Source organism: Anolis carolinensis, chromosome 2, assembly GCF_035594765.1.
Source record: "Anolis carolinensis isolate JA03-04 chromosome 2, rAnoCar3.1.pri, whole genome shotgun sequence".
NCBI lineage: Eukaryota > Metazoa > Chordata > Lepidosauria > Squamata > Dactyloidae > Anolis > Anolis carolinensis.
Genome location: NC_085842.1, coordinates 181,954,944 through 181,975,001, shown reverse-complemented (window position 1 = coordinate 181,975,001; position 20,058 = coordinate 181,954,944). Strand labels below are relative to the sequence as shown.

The window sequence follows — 20,058 nt, the reverse complement described above, 5'->3', positions numbered from 1 at the left end:
TCCCTAACACCTTGGGATGCACAGCTAATATCAGTCAAGGGTGAAAAATCCAAAGATTCCTTTCATTTTATTGTTATGCATCTTCAAATCACTTCTGACTTGGAGTGAGCCTAAGATGAGCTCATCACAGGACTTTCTTGACTACATTTATTTTGAGGAGGTTTGTCATTTTCTTCTTCAAAGACTGAGGGTGTCACTTGTCCAACGTCACTCATGGGCCCCATGACTGAGTGAGGATCTGAATCTTGGTCTTCTGCAGCCATAGTTCAACACTCAAACCTCTAATTTTACTGTCCTGTGCAGAAAAAATCTTTTTCTGCTCATTTGGATGAAGCTTGCAAATGAAACTCTTTATCAGTAGATTAGCCTGTCCTACATTTATCTGCCTTTGATATTACTCTAATTCTATTGCCTCAGGTAATTCGCATCACTTAAGTATGCTTTCATAGATTGTACACATTTTAATTAATCAATGCATCTATAGAAGCAGCAAGGTTGGGAATTTGAAGAAAGCAATTACTGTGATTTGAACCACAACAAAAATACTGCAAGGTACTGTCTTAAAGGAAGTTTTCCTTTTGCAATCTGCTGACAAAGTAAATATGGGAGGCATTGAAAGTGATCTTACAGAAAATAAAGGATTTTTGTTCAATTTTCCTAACTCAAACCTTGGTTAGAAAACTATGTTCTGTATTTTCCATTTTCAGAAATCTGCAAGATCCATAATTCCCTTCTATCTTGGGAGGGGCAGAAAAAAAGCAAAGTCACTTTTGTTAAGCCTAATGCGATTGCCAGATGGATGGCTCATCCTACAGACATGAGTCACAGGCTTGCTGGTAAGAAAGGATACAGGAGAAACAGACCTCATTAAATGAGTATTGGGAAGGCTTGTTCACCTGGCTGCCTGTGGTGAGTCAGAATTGGCTCTGGACAAGCAAAGGGGAATTTTGAAAGTCAAAGGGAAGACAGGGATGCTCCTTAAACTAACAGAGAAATTGGAAAGCATTGGCAACATCTGCTAATTGATTGATTTAGGAGGAAGTTAGATTTTCCATGTGCAATTCACAGGGAAGCTGCAACAATAGGTACTTGCAAGTTGAATGGATCCACACTGATTTAGATAATTCTAGGGAGAATACCAGACATACAGTAGAGTCTCACTTATCCAAGCTAAACGGGCCGGCAGAAGCTTGGATAAGCGAATATCTTGGATAATAAGGAGGGATTAAGGAAAAGCCTATTAAACATCAAATTAGGTTATGATTTTACAAATTAAGCACCAAAACATCATGTTATACAACAAATTTGACATAAAAAGCAGTTCAATACAGAGTAATGTTATGTTGTAATTACTGTATTTACAAATTTAGCACCAAAATATCACAATATATTGAAAACATTGACTACAAAAATGGCTTGGATAATCCAGAGGCTTGGATAAGCGAGGCTTGGATAAGTGAGACTCTACTGTATTTGTGAATTACAGTGAACATATTTTAGCTAAGAAAGCCAGACCATAAAGAATAATACATGATCTTATACCTGGAGAACCTCTGCTTTACACTTATGTTGGACCACAATTTTCATTGGCTCTTACAATGGGCCATTCTATTTCTTGGGCCTCTGGGAGCTGAAGTTTAAGGCCTAGTACACAATCCTTATATCCCAGGATCTGATCCCAGATTATCTGCTTACCCCAGATTATATGGCAGTAGAGAATCGTATAATCCAGTTCAAAGCAGATAATCTGGGATCAGATCCTGGGATATAAGGACAGAATGGAAGGGGCCTAAGACATCTGGACAGTCACTGTTCCTCAATCCTGTAGGAGCTGATTCATTGGTTAGATGCCATTGTCAGTTCTCCACCGTGAATGTACAACCTTGCAGTCTCTCTGACAGTGTCTTTGGTCCCTTCTACACTGTCATATAATCCATATAATCAAAGCAAATAATCCACATTATGTATGAACTGTATTTTCTGAGTCTACACTGTCATATAATTCAGTTCAAAATGGATAATCTGAATTGTATATAGCAGTGTAGAAGGGGCCTTAGGCTGCAACCCTGCACATGGATCTGGGAGTAAGACCATTGAGCACAATGGGACTTTGTTTTGAAAATGAAACACATGGGATGGCACCTTCAGAGTCTTTTCCAGCAATATATCCTCTTTTTTTATTTTACTAACTGTACCCCGGCCACGTGTTGCTGTGGCCTAGTCTGGTTAAATGGGAAAGAAAGGACAGAGAAAGAGCAGGTTTCAGATATATGTGATTTCACAATGCTTGTGGGTAGGCAGTATTTGTGGTTCTTCCATTGTCCATGCAGATATAGAAATTGTGTGGTTTGGCGATTCTGGTACATGCAACATATTATTGTCCATGTGAGAAGCAATCCATGTCTACATGTAAACCGTAGAATTCTAAAGATTGCCTCTGAGTGTAAATGTAGATGAATGGATGGATGGATATATATCTCTTTATTTTTCTGCCCTCCCCTTGGGGAGAATGACAGAGGGCATGGCTTCCTATACATTTACTTCTAATTACTGCCTTGAAGGTATCCCAAACTATGTTTTCTTTCGTTCCACTGAAAAAATGGCTATTTAATCCAAAAGTTGCCTATAAAGACGCAGACAGAAAAGAGATAAAAGACCAAATTATTCAATACTTTAACCTAAACAGCAATATATCCTCTGTCAACAAACTATCCTCTCAAACAACTTACAGTCCAGCCACAATGCACTCCAGGACCAAGGACTCGCCCAATTTTGCAACATATGTAGTCTGCCGCTTTTCTGGCATGATTCTCATTGGCTTCTTGTGTGATAAAGTGTTGGCTATGGAAAATAAAGAAGAGATAGTTACTGGACAGAAAGACACCCAACAAAATCTGAGTTAAATGCTATATGCTAGGACTCTTACTAAAAAAAAATTGATGGTCTTGACTGCTTGCACACACAGACCAAGCTCAGGAGGGGCCCATGGCCCAAGGGAGAAGGCAGAGATATTTCATATGAAAATGGTAAATCTGCCATTATGGGGGTGGTAGTTCAGAACATCTCAAGGCCTTATGTTAATAAGGGCTGCCTTAATCCTCATCCTCTTATACACACTTCTCCTTTCTGTCCTACATTTACACACACACACCCTTTCTTTCAATTGGCAGGTGCAGTTGCTTTTTATTCAGGGTGTTTTGTGAATTTTATGTATGTGTATAAAGTTTGTTCAGACAATGGGGGACACTTACTCCAGCCACCCTGAATCCAACTGGTGACCATCACCTTTTCATCGGCTGCCCCAAGACACTGGAATTACCCTGCCAGAAGAGCCCTGACAGCTAAATCAGCTGTCAGAATTTTTTTTAAAATGAAAGGCGTAACTCTTCCAGCAGGCCTATGTAGTCAACTTTGAACCATGAGTTTTGCATTTGCATTCTCACAACCATACCTCACAACCTCTGAGGATGCCTGCCATAGATGTGGGCGAAACGTCAGGAGAGAATACTTCTGGAACATGGCCACACAGCCCGAAAGTCATACAACAACCATTTGCATTCTGTTATCGCTCTATGTTGATTTTGGTACCCTGTGTTTTGTGTATGTTTTTATAATGGTGTGTATTTTATCTATGTGTTTTATTGTGTGTGTATTTTATGTTCATATGTTTTGACTGTTGTACCTCACCTTGAGCTGTTAGGCAGATAACAAAAAAAATGTATTACTACTACTACTTTTATTATTAAGTGGTGTGGTATATTTTTCCAATTTTATTGGAAATTATGTTTTAGATTCTGCTTTAAGTGTTTTTTTTATTATATTTAATAACATTCGATATAACCCTTTAACATTTCTAAATTAATGTTGTAGCTTGGTATTTTTAAATGGTTGTAAGCGAACCTCAATCTTATTTTGGGAAAAGGGCAGGAGACAATTCATTAGACAAACAGAGTATATGCAAAAGGGTCATCGGAGAAAAGATACATCACAGAATTTCAGGATCCATTCTAATTCAAGAATTTACAGCAAAGAGACACTCTGAATCTCTTGAGCTGCTATGGTTTTCTTTTTTAGAGAGCAAAAGCATGATATACATCATAATAACTGGACAACTTGGACAGAAAAACAAGAAAACTCATGACCATTCATCATTCACTGCACCCTCACAGTGATGTTGACCAGCTATATCTGCCTAGAAGATCAGGGGGCAGAGGACTCTTACAAGTAAAACAAGCAGTCAAAGAAGAAGAACATGCCCTGGCAGAATATATAAAGCAAAGTGAAGAACCTGCTTTGATTGAAGTCAAAATCAGAAACTCCTCAAAGCACAGCAGACAAAAAACCAGTACAAGAAAACCGCACTACAAACTAGAGCTGACAGCTGGCACAACAAAACATTGCATGAAACGTTCCTTGACAAAATTGAAGGAAAAGCTGATAAAGAGAAGACCTGGCTCTGGCTCATGAATGGAACCCTGAAGAAGGAGACAGAAGACCTGATCCTTGCAGCCCAGGAGCAAGCCATCAGAACAAATGCAATTAAGGCCAAGATTGAAAAATCAGCTGATGACCCAAAATGCAGACTCTGCAAGGAAACCGACGAAACCATTGATCATATCCTCAGCTGCTGTAAGAAAATCGCACAGACAGACTACAAACAGAGGCACAACTATGTGGCCCAAATGATTCATTGGAATTTATGCCTCAAGTACCACCTTCCAGCAGCAAAGAACTGGTGGGATCACAAACCTGCAAAAGTATTGGAAAATGAGCACGCAAAGATACTGTGGGACTTCCAAATCCAGACTGACAAAGTTCTGGAACACAACACACCAGACATCACAGTTGTGGAAGAGAAAAAGGTTTGGATCATTGATGTTGCCATCCCAGGTAACAGTTGCATTGACGAAAAACAACAGGAAAAACTCAGCCACTATCAGGACCTCAAGACTGAACTTCAGAGACTCTGGCAGAAACCAGTGCAGGTGGTCCCGGTGGTGATGGACACACTGGGTGCCATGCCAAAAGATCTCAGCTGGCATTTGGAAACAATAGACATTGATAAAATCACAATCTGCCAACTGCAAAAGGCCACCCTACTGGGATCTGCGTACATCATCCGAAAATACATCACACAGTCCTAGACACTTGGGAAGTGTTCGACTTGTGATTTTGTGATACAAAATCCAGCATATCTATCTTGTTTGCTGTGTCATAATAAAATAATAATAATTTACCCAAATCATAAATCAAACTGAGTGAGCAAAAGATAAGAAGGCACCTGATGCATCCCGTAATTAGCAGTCACTTTCAAAGGACTGGGGGCCCTTCCACATAGCCCTATATCCCAGAAAATCAAGGCAGAAAATCCCACAATATCTGCTTTGAACTGGGTTATCTGAGTCCACACTCAAATAATGTGGGATTTTCTACCTTGATATTCTGAGATATAGGGCTGTGTGGAAGGGCCCTGAGAAAACTTACTGGTTGTAACTTTCAGTTCAATGGGCTCTTTCTGGATGATGACGCGGGGACCTTGGAAATGAGCGTTGCAAATGTAGTCTGGTCGGCTGTCCGTCATCTGCACATTGGCAAAGTAAAGATTCCCATCCTGACCAATGGTGACTCGTTCATCCTGCACGATGTGTTCAATCCCTGGTGGAGGCAAGAGAGAGTGGGACACAGTACAAAGGGATGTGATTCCACAGAATAACAAACAGCATTTTCAAGCCTAAGACAGCTCTAGACCCAGGCCCCTTTTACATGGCCATATATCCCAGGATCTGATCCCAGATTACCTGATTTAAACTGGATTATATGAGTCTCCACTAACAAATAATCTGGGATAAGTAGATAATCTGGGATCAAGTCCTGGGATATAGGGACAGTATGAAAGGGTCCCCAGTCAACATGAGAAGAAAGAGACCAGTGTTACCCCATTTTTCTCAAGCCATGTAGCTAATGTGGATAGATATGAGCAGGGAAGCTCTCCTATTTGGTAATTCCCAGCATTGGTGGGATGAGTGGGTAAAATGGGTTAACTCACTACAACAAAACCAACAAAGAGTCCTGTGTCAACATAAAACTAGGAGCCCCCAGATGGCGTAGTGGACTAAGTGACTTGAAGGTTGGGTTGCTGACCTGAAAGCTGCCAGGTTCGAATCCCACCTGGGGAGAGTGTGGATGAGCTCCCTCTATCAGCTCCAGCTCCATGCGGGGACATGAGAGAAGCCTCCCACAAGGATGGTAAAAACATCAAAACATCCGGGTGTCCCCTAGGCAACGTCCTTGCAGACGGCCAATTCTCTCACTCCAGAAGCAACTCCGGTTGCTCCTGACACGAAAAAACAAAAAACAAAACATAAAACTAACAAATTCAATTTCATACAAGCTTACCTTGATTAAAGCAGAGGAGGGCATCTGCATGAGAAGGAAATGCCAAAACCCTCCCAACTGCTGCACTGTGCATTTGAAGTAATTGTTTTGTGCTTGTAAAAAATGTTGAAAATAAGACTTGGAGGGGAAATTCCTGGCTCTGTGGCAGGAAAGAGGCAAACTACCTCACCTGTGTGGTGTTTCAGATAGTATTCAAGCTAAAAGCTGCCTGAAAATCATGGCAATTTCCCTTTAATAAATAAGGTGTGGAGATGCCAGGGCCTAGAGAGCCATAAATTGGACTCAGATCACCTGCAACCTCTACTTTCCCCACTCCTTCTCAAACCTCCCATACAGCACATGCATCTGATGAAGGGCACTGTAGTTCACAAAGATATATCCTAAATTTATTAAATATTTTAAGATGCCACAAGACTTTTGGGTGTTCTTGCTGAATGTGATTTCAAGCGTTTTTGATTTACATTTGACTTTCAAACAAAGCATGAGAAGTACAGGCAGTCCCTGGCCCTTTTCACACAGCTGTATAAAATCCACATTGAACTGGATTATATGGCAGTGTGAACTCAGATAACTCAGTTCAAAGCAGATATTGTGGATTATCTGCATTGATATTCTAGATTATATGGCTGTGTGGAAAGGGCTCCCTGTGTTGCAGACAAAATATTCTGCAGGCTTATTCTTACGTTGAATTTGCATGTAAAAGGTAAAGGTAAAGGTTTCCCCTGTTGTCCGTAGACACCTCCAAGGTCATGTGACCGGCATGACTGCATGGAGCGCCGTTACCTTCCCGCCGGAGCGGTACGTATTGATCTACTCACACTTGCATGTTTTCGAACTGCTAGGTTGGCAGGAGCTCCTGGGATTTGAACCTGGCACCTTTTGGTCCGCAAGTTCAGCAGCTCAGCGCTTTAACACACTGTGCCACCAGGGCCCCCCAGAATTTGCATGTAACTCCATGCAAATTAAAGTGTAATGCCAGCCAATTTTTTAAAAAAAATTAGTTCTGTTTAGATACTAACATTTTGTTTTACTGTATGTGCCTGTTCAGAAGATTCCACACCACTTTCTGTTCCTGTGACAAATGCATTTTGAAAATTTTGGATTGGTGCTAAAGCATCAATTAAGACATGATAACTCTTCCAGGAGTGAATTGTCTGTCTATATATGCTGTTTGTCTGTTGGCATTGAATGTTTGCCATACATGTGTTCATTGTAATCCGCCCTGAGTCCCCTTCGGGGTGAGAAGGGCGGAATATAAATACTGTAAATAAATAAATAAATTTCCCTTCCCAAGGGTAGATTTCCACACCGCCCTTTATCCTAGGATCTGATCACAGATCCCCCAGTGGTGCAATGCGTTGAACTCTTGTGCCAGCAGGACTGCTGATTGAAAGGTCGGTGGTTCGGGGTGAGCTCCCATCTGTCAGCTCCAGCTTCCCATGTGGGGGCATGAGAGAAGCCTCCTACACGATGGTAAAACATCTGGGTGTCCCCTGAGCAATGTCCTTACAGACAGCCAATTCCCTCACCCCAGAAGCGACTAGCAGTTTCTTAAGTCACCCCTGACACGAAAAAAAATCCCTGATTATCTGCTTTAAACTGGAATATATGCGTCTCCACTGCCAGATAATCTGGGATTAACAGATAATCAGGGATCTTAGGGGCAGTGTGAAAGGGCCCTCCCTCTCACTTCCTGTCATCTCACTCCTGTTTGTAACTAGGAGTCATATGCAAGTCAGATGTTTGTGACTCGGGGGCTGCCTGTAATTGCTTACAATCAGTGAGTCATTTGTAATTAATTCCTGTATATAACAAAATATAATATAACACAACAAAGGATAATAAGGCAGAATGTCACTCCTTTTCTTATGTAACTGTAACTGGTTTGAGTTAGTCTCACCATTTCTGAGAGAGAATGGGAATACATAACCTCATTAATTAGGTGTGCTTTGTACTGTTGGCCAGAGGCTTCCAGCCTTCAGATTATGCAAATTGACTGAATGGTAACTAATTTAATTACTTTTGAATAATAAGAATGCTGAGAGGTGTTCAGGCAAAACAGCCAGAGATATATTATAGCTTCCATAAGCGAAGTCCAGCTGATCAGATCGTCTATTGTACTACTGTGTTTGCATTGCACTACTTTGTCTATACTAACTGATTTAGTATGGTTGGAAACAACCATATAGCCCAGAATATCAAGGCAGATAATCCACAATATCTGCTTTGAACTGATCAGAGTCCACACTGTCATATAATCCAGTTCAATGTGGATTTTATACAGCTGTGTGGAAGGGCCTCAGATGATAACATGGGAAGGCATGTGTGCTGCCATGAACTGCTCCTCTCCCACAAATCCAATCTGGACTACAATCCTGTCCTACTATTTCTGGAAAAAAAATCCCAAGATATTCTCAAAGTCGAAAGCTTACTGTCAGCATTTCTAATTTAGTGCATCAGCATGTGGCCACCCTGCCCCAGATCTTCCACAATGCTCAGTGATAAAAAAAAAAGAACAACTCCAGAATTAGGTTGGCAATACTCACTGCTATTGAGCCAGTAGATTTTGGGAGGAACCGCACTGATAGGTGGATTGCAAGGCAAGATAGTGTGAGTCCCTTCTTCCACCGTAATTGGTGCCACCTTCTCCTTCGGCCACTGTGGGGCACCTGGAAATCAAGAAAAGTGGGGTGCAAAGGGAGACATTTGTGTGCAAAGTGCAGCAGGTGAGGACAGGACTAAATGTATTTATTTATTAAAAAGGAGGACTGAGCATAGGAGCAATAAAATATTAATAACAGCTGAGCACTAGCTGGAAAAAATATGGGCAGGGATCGTAATTCCCAAACAATGTTTATATTGTGCAAGGAAAGATAATACACTAGAGTCTTACTTATCCAAGCTTCACTTATCCAATGTTCTGTATTATCCAATGCAGTCTGCCTTTTAGTAGTCAATGTTTTTTGTAGTAAATGTTGCAATGTTTGGTGCTAAATTTGTTAATACAGTAAATAACAATACTGTGTATTGAACTGCTTTTTCTGTCAATTCGTTGTAAAATATCTTTTTTTTTTCCATGTCGGGAGCAACCGGAGTTGCTTCTGGAGTGAGAGAATTGGCTGTCTGCAAGGACGTTGCCCAGGGGACGCCCAGATGTTTTGATGTTTTAACATCCTTGTGGGAGGCTTCTCTCATGTCCCCGCATGGAGCTGGAGCTGATAGAGGGAGCTCATCCGCGCTCTCCCCGGGTGGGATTCGAACCTGGCAGCCTTCAGGTCAGCAACCCAACCTTCAAGTCATAAGGCTTTTATCCCCTAGGCCACCGCAGGCTCCGTAAAACATGATGTTTTGGTGTTTAATTTGTAAAATCATAATGTAATTTTATGTTTAATAGGCTTTTTTCTTAATCCCTGATTATTATCCAATATTTTTGCTTATCCAATGTTCTGCCGGCCCGTTTATGTTGGATAAGTGAGACTCTACTGTAGTAGGAATGTGTGAATGGACAACTCTAATATCTCAATCCTATATTCTTACATAAGATGCCTTATACTTTTAGAGAACTGACCATTTTGAAGACAAAAAAAAACCCACCCTCAAGGTTGTTTTTTTTATATACAACAGTCTTCAAGGTATAAAAGAGGTTGAGTCCACCAAGAGGAAAGGGAGTGTAGAGTTAGGTTACATATCCAAAAGACGCCCGGGAAGCACATAACTCTTCACCCACAACCTTGTCACAAAGGCCCCTTCCATATAGCTGTATAAAATCCACATTGAACTGGATTATATGGCAGTGTGGACTAAGATAACCCAGTTCAAAAAAGATATTGTGGATTATCTGCCTTGATATTCTGGGTTATATGGCTATGTGGAAGGGCCCTAAAAGACTTTTTCTACATGGCATATTTGGACAGGACAGCTCAAAACAAGGTGATACCCCCTGACTATTCCATACAGAGAAAAACAGCTAGAGAGTTCATACTCTGGGAAGGGAGCTCCCATAGATGCCCTCTCCTTCCATCTTCAGCTGCTTACCTAATGGTAGGGCCAGCCAACTCAGGCTGAGGGCCAGATGAGTAACATCTTCCTTATATGAGCTGCTTTCTCCTCTGAGATTTAGGACCCAGGGCCCTTCCACACAGCCCTATATCCCAGAATATCAAAGCAGCAAATCCCACAATATCTGCTTTGAACTGGGTTATATGAGTCCACACTGCCATATATTCCAGTTCAAAGCAGAAAATGTGGGATTTTATTCAGCTGTGTGGAAGGGGCCCGAGTGAGAAGAACATCACTCAACCAGCCCTGGAACTACAAAGTCTTGCACCACTGGGTTTTCCACTTCAAAACATGGCCATGCTGCCCAGGACAAGTTGGGCCCCTTCTACATAGCTGTATAAATTCCACATTGAACTGGATTACATGGCAGTGTAGACTCAGATAACCCAGTTCAGATATTGTGGATTATCTACCTGGATATTATGAATTATATGGCTGTGTGGAAGGGCTGTTGATCTGGAGGACCTAAAGATTAGGAATTAAGGAAATGCTACAACTGAAGCCAGCACAGTAATGATTTGAAGGTTGTCCTAGGAGAGTGGTTCTCAACCTGGGGTCCCCAGATGTTTTTGGCCTTCAACTCCCAGAAATCCTAACAGCTGGTAAACTGGCTGGGATTTCTGGGAGTTGTAGGACAAAAACATCTGGGGACCCCAGGTTGAGAACCACTGTCCTAGGAGATCAAGGCTGTGGGAATCCACCTTAGGCAAATCACACTCTTTCCGCCTAGGAAGGCCATAGTCAACCTCCTCTGAAGAAATTTTGGCCTTCAGCTCCCAGAAATCCTAACAGCTGGTAAACTGGCTGGGAGTTGTGGGACAAAAACATCTGGGGACCCCAGGTTGAGAACCACTGTCCTAGGAGATGATGGCTATGAGAATCCACCTTAAGCAAATCACACTCTTTCCACCTTCATCTCCTAGGACAGTGGTTCTCAACCTGGGGTCCCCATATGTTTTTGTCCTACAACTCCCAACCAGTTTACCAGCTGTTAGGATTTCTGGGAGTTGAAGGCCAAAAACATCTGGGGGGCCCAGGCAGGGTTTCCATAGCTCGGAGTCGATTTGTAGGCACGCAACAGTGACAAAACTATGGCAGAGATGTGTCCCTGCAAACATCACAGAGCTCCACTTCTCACAATTCCCCATCACAATCAATGCTGGTGAGGGATGGTGTGAGTTGTATGCAGAGTCTGGATAGATTATAGCAGGGGTCCCCAAACTTTTAAAACAGGGGGCCAGTTCACGATCCTTTGAACCGCTGGAGGGCCGGACTATAGTTGGCCACCGAGCAATAATAATAATAATAATAATAATAATAATAACAACAGTAATAAAAAAGAGGGTCATTTAGTCCAACCCCTTTCTGCCTCTGTGCAGCAAAAGCACAACCAAAGCATCCCTGACAGATGGCCATCCAGCCTCAATGTTAATAATAATAATAATAATAATAATAATAATAATAATAATAATAATAACGAAGAGGGTTGGAAGAGACCCCTTGGGCCATTTAACCCTACCACCTTCTGCCTCTGTGCACCAAAAGCACAACCAAAGCATCCCTGACAGATGGCCATCCAGCCTCATTGTTATTATTATTATTATTATTATTATTATTATTATTAATAATAATAATAATAATAATAATAATAATAATAATAATAATAAAGAGGGTTGGAAGAGACCCCTTGGGCCATTTAGCCCAACCCCCTTCTGCCTCTGTGCACCAAAAGCATAACCAAAGCATCCCTGACAGATGGCCATCCAGCCTCAATGTTGTTGTTGTTGTTGTTGTTGTTGTTGTTGTTGTTGTTGTTGTTATTATTATTATTATTATTATGGGTTGTAAGAAAAGAAGAGACCCCTTGGGTCATTTAGCCCAACCCCCTTCTGCCCTTGTGCCATGGGGGCCAGATAAATAGCTTCGATGGGCCGCATCCGGCCCCCGGGCCTTAGTTTGGGGACCCCTGGATTCCCATGGCCTGCCCTAAAAAAAAAAAAAGGAGTGGGTTTTCAGCCCCTCACCTGTCTTCCTTCAGCTATATGTTTGGGCCTAAGATGAGTTTCCAGAATATTATTTGCACAAACAGATTGCTCACCACAATGCAACTTCCTACAGCAGTATGTGGTAAAGGCCAGAATGCTCTCTTTGGGGATACACAAATTAAAAGGAGGTTTCCATTTTTTTAATGCAACAGGGATGTTACTTGACAAAAAAATTAAAAGGCACCGCATTCATATCCTTCGTTTTCCTTTTCTCTTTCTGTAAACTCTTTAGTGGCATCATCTTTCCTTGGTGGTTACAGTCAGGATCAATAGCACGCCTCCTCTCACCCCTCCTTTTCACAATAGTCTTTTTATTTTATTTTTCAAAAACTCCATAGGTTGGGGAAGGGGGAGAGAAAGGGGAGGGGGCCGGGGAGGTGCTGATGGAGAAGACTGGCAATTACATCACCCCGACACCACGAAACCATGGCAACCGTTGCTGTGGAAACAAGAGCAACCAGCTGCACTCCAGGGAGTCCAGGCAGGTAAAAGGAGCGGAGGGAGGGGGAGAGAGCCAAGGAGAAGACATTTATTGTAAGAGGGGGAAGGGGAGAAATTTATTACCCAAATAGTGTGTCTATGTGAGTGTGTGTGTGCTGAACTGCAGTCATTTGTAGGGTCGGGAATAAGCTGCATCAGCAAAGCCTGTGCAAGGGATATCATGGGGTGTATGCATGTGTGTGAGATGTACGGATGAAGAACGGGTGGGGAGATGAGTGGAAAGTGGGGAGACTCACTCTCAGCAATGATGCGGCTCTCGTAGCTCATGGCCGTGCCCAGGGAGTTGGTGGCATAGCACCGGTACACCCCTTTGAACTTGGTGGCCACGTTCCCATTGTTTGTGGTGATGACTATGGTCCCGGATCCTTTCCGTTGCGTCATCCCTGGCACCTCATTCGGATTAAACTCTTTCCCATCCTTGGTCCAGTGGAACCTGTTTAATTGAGAAGGTACAACAGAGCAAAGGGGATGAGCACACACTCTTTGGAAAGGTATATTGTCAAAGCCTGGATCATGAACTGTGTCACAGACCATAGAAAGGGCTGGATTTGGAAAATACAATAAGCAGAGTCGGGAAGAGATTCCCAATCAAGTTTGATTCAAATGATTGCAGAGAAGGAAGAAAACAATTTCAGGGAGTAAATCATGTGCCAAAATTGGACCTCCATCCATTGGGCAAAAAAGTGGTTTTCTTTTTTGCCTCCTCGGAGAACAGAACTTTAAAAATGTATACCAGTGGTGGCTCAGTGTGTTAAACCACTGAGCTGCTGAACTTGCAGACCGAAAGGTCCCAGGTTCAAATCCGGGGAGCGGATTGAGCGCCCGCTGTTAGCTCCAGCTTCTTCCAACCTAGCAGTTCGAAAACTTGCAAATGTGAGTAGATCAATAGGTACTGCTTCAGCGGGAAGGTAATAGCGTTCCATGCAGTCATGCCGGCCACATGACCTTAGAGGTGTCTACAGACAATGCCGGCTCTTCGGCTTAGAAATGGAGATGAGAACCAACCCCCAGAGTCGGACATGACTGGACTTAATGTCAAGGGAAACCTTTACCTTTTTTCCATTATCTGGGTGGAGGCCACTAGGGAGTGCTAGAGAGAAGATAGCTCATGTTATGAGGGTGGAGGGAGGGCTGAACGAGGAAAACCATTTCCCCTCTGTTTTCCCATTATTCCACCCATGGAAGCAACCCTTGTTTATGATAAGGGAGGTGGGAAGGGGGAATAACCAGTGAAAACTGGGGAAATTGTTTTACTCCTTCAACCCTCCCTCCACCCCCATAAAATGGACTATCCTTCTTTCTCTAGCACCTCCTAGTGGCCTCCGCCCAGATAATGGAGCAGTATCATTTTTGGTTACTCTATACAAGTGGTTCTCAACTTGTTCGTCCCCAGGAGTTTTGGACTACAACTCCCAGTAATCCCAGCCAGTTTACCAGATGTTAGGATTTCTGGGAGTTGAAGGCCAAAACATCTAGGGACCCACAGGTTGAGAACCACTGGTAAAGAAACTGTAGTAAAAATAAAAAAATAAAAAACCTGGATTGCTGTACCCATGGCTCAATGAGTTGGAAAAATGTCATCATGTACTGCTTAAGTCTCTATGGTTAGATAGGAAGCCTAAAAAAGAGTTAGGGACACCTTCCCCAGTTCCATGTATGCTTTGATTAGGCTTCACTATTGTTTCCTCCCTCATGTCCTACTTAGGTCAACCCACCCCTTTGATGCTTTAGAAATATGATCTCTCCTAGGGCTTTGACGTAACTTCCCCAATTTGGCCTTTGGAATGTTTATGGCCCTAGAGAAGAAGCGACCCATGAGGCTTGGTTGCCATTCCTGCTTCCTGCTTTGTTCCAGAGAGAGGACGCACTCTGTCCGCTCTACTAGCCAAGATGTAGCTATCTAGATCTTTGTTATTTTGATCCGTCTATGTGTATTAGAACAGGATTAGATTAGATAGTTAGCTCCAAACCTTTTCTATCCACCATTGGATTTCTTTTTACCTCAATAAATGCTTTTAAACTTTAAAGCTAACTTTGCATTCCTTTGCCTTCCTGAAGACACAGAGGCCTTCCAAAACTCACACCGCATAAGTCTCACTGCTGCATTTTACTCTGCTATTTTGATTGGAATTTACCTCATAAAGGGGGTGATTTGAGCTTAGCGGCTCATCAATTCCCAACACAATGTGAGTGCTGTACCTTTACTTTTATTTTAAAAAGGAACCATGGTAAAGTAATGAAAGGTGAGTGCCTAGTAGAGTAATGAAAGGTGAGCACTTAAGTCCATTTCAGGAGAACCTAAAAGAAGCACTGGTCCCCTCTACTCTCTCCGTGGTGCTGCTTCTGGGACATTTTGAATGACTGGGTGGTGAAATGAGGTGGCTGCTCCCCTGTGATGACATTCGTGCATTCCCCTCTTCCTGGAATGACCCTTGGGTCATGTAAAATCCAGAATTTGAGCCCCCAAACCTGTCCTTAACTTATACATGAAACACATTTTTTTAAACACATTTTTTTTTAAAAAAGAGAGTGTTTCCAGTAGGCATGATTCATGGGGATGGGAGGGAATGGGGAAATGACTCTGGGGATATAAAGTTATAGAATGAAATTCAGGGAAACAATAATTTCTCTCATATTCACAGAAGCTGAGGTGAGGACAGGGAAATAGATTAAGTGATGAGCTGAGGTCAGAGTAAGGTCAGGGACATTACCGCAGCAGCATATAAGGGAGATATTATGAACAGAAGGGAACAAATCTTAGAGTATGGTGCACTGTGAAATTTCCAACATAATAAGCAGCAAGGATCAGTTGTTGGTGAAATAAGACTATGTCAATAGGGCTGTTTATTCCGCATGGGCGGGAAGCTGAGTGGTCAGAAGAATACAAATTCAAAGACTGTCTACAAATATCTATTTCATTTTACATAATTGTCTTCTATAAGAGGAAAAAGATGGCTCTTGGCATCTATGCAAAAAGCACAAACATCTTCTGGGCAATTTGTACCCTAATGTTTTTCCCAGCCCTGTCCTCCCAGTAAAGATTTCCCACGAAACCAATCTGTCCTTTATTACTGTCAAGTCAACTTTGACTTATGGTGATTCCATGAATGAAACACCTTCAAGTCTCCCTGTCATGAACAATTCTAAAGTCTTGCAAGCTCAAGACTGGGTCTCCTTGATTGAGTTTATAGAATAGAATAACTTCATTGTCACTGTACATCATTCAAGAAAATTGAATGCCATCCCCAATCTTATTATCCACCTGCAATGGGGTCCTTTCCTATTGTCAGGTTTCTCTTGACGTTAAGTCCAATCGTGTCCAACTCTGGGGGTTGGTGCTGATCTCCATTTCTAAGCCGAAGAGCCAGCGTTGTCCATAGACACCTCCAAGGTCATCTGGCCGGATTGACGTTATGGAGCGCCGTTACCTTCCCTCCGGAGCGGTACCTATTAATCTACTCACATTTGCATGTTTTCAAACTACTAGGTTGGCAGAAGCTGGAGCTAACAGCGGGCGCTCATTCCACTCCCCGGATTTGAACCTGTGACCTTTCGGTCTGCAAGTTCAGCAGCTCAGTGTTTAACGCACTGCGCCACCAGGGGCTCTTGCCTTCTATTTTACTAATTATTATTGTTTTTACTAGTGAATTATCTCTTGTCATGGTATGTCCAAGTATGATCAGCTTATTCATTTGGTTTCTATGAAGCAACCAAGCCTGATTTACTCCCGGGTCCATTCATTGAATGGTGGTAGTAGGTAAAGGTAAAGGTTTTCCCCTGACGTTAAGTCCAGTCGTGTCCGACTCTGGGGGTTGTTGCTCATCTCCATTTCTAAGCCAAAGAGCCAGCGTTGTCCATAGACACCTCCAAGATCATGTGGCTGGCATGACTGCATGGAGCGCCGTTACCTTCCCGCCAGAGCGGTACCTATTGATCTCACATTTGCATGTTTTCAAACTACTAGGTTGGCAGAAGCTGGAGTTAACAGCAGGCACTCACTCCGCTCCCCGGATTCAAACCATCAACCTTTCGGTCAGCAAGTTCAGCAGCTCAGCAGTTTAATCCGCTGCACCAATGTGAGCTCCATTGGACAGTAGCAGCAGCAGCAGTTAAATAAGCAATGCATGTGTATGTGCCTTCAAGTCTGTCAGCTGATGGTGATCCCATAAACTTCAAAGGGTTTTCTCCACACAGTCATATAACCCAGAATATCAAGGCAGAAAATCCCACAATATCTGCTTTGAACTGGGTTATCTAAGTCCACACTGCCATATATTCCAGTTCAAAACAGAAAATGTGGGGTTTTATAGGGCTGTGTGGAAAGAGCCTTAGAGAAAGAATACTCAAAAGGAGTTTTGCCAGTTCCTTCTTCTGAAATATAGTTTACACAGAATCTGGTATGCTTTGGCATTCTCCTATCTAAGTAGGAACCAGGGCTGACATTGCTCAGGTTCCAAGGTCAGATGGATTTGGTACCTTCAAGGTGCTGCTGAACTGCAACCTCCATCACTCCTCATGCAGGATTTTTTCTCTCTGCAGATGTATGTACTGCATTGAAAACCACCAGCTCTCATCCCCACTTGTTTACTGGCAAAACACCTAAGCCCTTTTTTCCAATTGTGCCTTACGCTGCAATAAACCCATGCCATCCATCTTATTACTGACACGGCTATTCGGTATTCATTTTTTTAGCCATTTCCAGGCAAAATTCAAACTGCATTTGTTTAATGGTTTAAAAATTCAGAGACTAATGACCTAGATCAGGGGTTCTCAAACGTTTTTGGCTGTGGAGCCCTTTTTGAAGCAAAAGTTTCTCGTGGAGTCCCAAGAAATGTTAATATATTATATCATATTTAATGTATATATACCAGGCATGGGCAAACTTTTGGATGCATTGCATTTTAAAATCTGACAGACAGGCTGGGCCAGTGGCAGATGGATGGAGAATCTTTGTGTGAACTAATTGAAAAAACACAAACAAATTCCTATGCACACTACACATATCTCATTTGTAGTGCACAAAAAGGAAGGAAAAAACAATGCACTATTTAAAATGAAGGACAATTGTAACCAGCATAAACTTAGCAATATTTAGTGGAAGACCCAGGAGCTATCCAGTCCAACCCCCTTCTGCCATGGAGGAAAAGCACAATAAAAGCACCCCCAACAGGTAGCCACCCAGTCTTTGTAATAATAACAGTAATAATAATAATAATAATAATAATAATAATAATAATAATAATACGAAATCCAGCATATCTATCTTGTTTGCTGTGTCATAATAATAATAATAATAATAATAATAATAATAATAATAATAATAATAGCAGAAACCTCAGTGGGGAAGAGGGAAGAAGTAGAGAAGTGCAGAGCTCCACAGTATGCTTCTCGAAGCCCCAAGGGCTCCACGGAGTATACTTTAAGAACCACTGACCTAGATATTTAAAAGTGTAAATCTGCTAGTGTGCTAAAATCCTACTCCTTATACCTCCTTCCTTTAACACTCATATTAAGTCTTCGTATAGAGAGAAAAGTGGGATATAAATAAACATAACAACAATAGCAATAATTAAGGGGCCTGTCACAACCTCACAGATAGTGGGAATTGTAGTTGAGCTCAACACATCAGAAAAGTACCAGTTAAAAGTAGGCTGACCAAATCTCTTTAAGGCAGTGATTCTCAACCTGTGGGTCCCCAGGTGTTTTGGCCCATAACTTCCAGAAATCCCAGCCAGTTTACCAGCTGTTAGGATTTCTGGGAGCTGAAGGCCAAAAAATATGGGGGCACACAGGTTGAGAACCACTGCTCTAATGCAAAAGGTGAGATTCAAACCAGGGGTTACCCCCCATTTGAATACCAATCTCTAAGCCACACCTCTTTCCAACATGGTGGGCCCTCCAGTTGTGAGGAACTGCACCTCCGATCACTCCCTGCCAGTAAGCTCTCCATGACAGAAGTGAAGGGAGAAAAAGTCCAACTCAGCTGGAAGGCATGATCTTGTGCTGGCTGGTATAAGTCATTATGTGGAACATTTCACATGTGTGCACTAAAAGCATAAACAGAAAAAAGGATGCTAAATGGCTGATTCAGGGGTGTTTATTTTCCAGTTTGTCCACTGCTATCTCCCCATCTCCTCCCTGCTACTCTGCACTTGATGATGGGGTTTGGAGACAGGTAGTTCTGCCATTTATGTGTATCATGTATGATTAGATGCATAGAAGAGGGCTTCACCCAATAGGATGTGAAGTCTGCCCTTTTGTTAATAGTTCATTCCAGAGCTTACAAAAGTTACTGGTTTGGATGACAAATATCCATGCCACCTGAAGAATTATGTGAATTGTTGTCCTCCTACATCCTGAATCCACCCAATCCCATGACTGTACCTCCAACTGCACCAGTGCACCTAAACATGTACATAGATAGACAGCCATGGAAACAAATAATCTCAAAGCTTTTCCCTTCATTCCCCATTCCTTTCCACTATATAGGCAACAAAGGCAACTCCGACATGTTCTAACAGTAATGATTTCCATAGTACAGGATCAAAAGGCCTCTAGTTTTAAATGCAGGAGATGTGCTATGACCTCAAAATAATCTGGACCTGGGAAAATAGTAACTTCCTGATGCCTTTGCCTTTGTTTAAGAACAGCTGGAAAACATAAGATTCAGCCTCCAGTCAGGGCTGATTCATTCGTCTTTGTGTGTGTGTGTGTGTGTGTGTGTCAAGAGCAACCGGAGTTGCTTCTGGAGTGAGAGAATTGGCCGTCTGCAAGGACGTTGCCCAGGGGACGCCCGGATGTTTTGATGTTTTACCATCCTTGTGGGAGGCTTCTCTCATGTCCCCGCATGGAGCTGGAGCTGATAGAGGGAGCTCATCCACGCTCTCCCTGGGTGAGATTTGAACCTGGCAGCTTTCAGGTCAGCAACCCAACCTTTAAGTCACAAGGCTTTTATCCCCTAGGCCACCGGAGGCTGGGGCAATCAATACCTAGCTCCCAAGACAGCAGAAGGCTACAAGGTCTACTGCAAGGAAGGCAATTGACAGCAAACATGATG

The 20,058-nt window shown here is 42.4% G+C and overlaps 1 protein-coding gene across 5 annotated transcripts in view; it reads right to left on the bottom strand.

Annotated features, from left to right (window-relative positions):
• The window catches only part of l1cam (L1 cell adhesion molecule), a 162,491-nt gene that overhangs the window by 70,349 nt on the left and 72,084 nt on the right, over positions 1-20,058 (bottom strand). For all 5 annotated transcript variants that reach the window (XM_008103896.3, XM_008103898.3, XM_008103897.3 and 2 more), the window contains 4 exons: positions 13,238-13,434; positions 8,943-9,065; positions 5,485-5,655; positions 2,730-2,841 (listed from right to left, as the gene is read on the bottom strand). In XM_008103896.3, the coding sequence (XP_008102103.1) occupies positions 2,730-2,841; positions 5,485-5,655; positions 8,943-9,065; positions 13,238-13,434 (603 nt within the window). The remainder of the gene's footprint in view (positions 1-2,729; positions 2,842-5,484; positions 5,656-8,942; positions 9,066-13,237; positions 13,435-20,058) is intronic.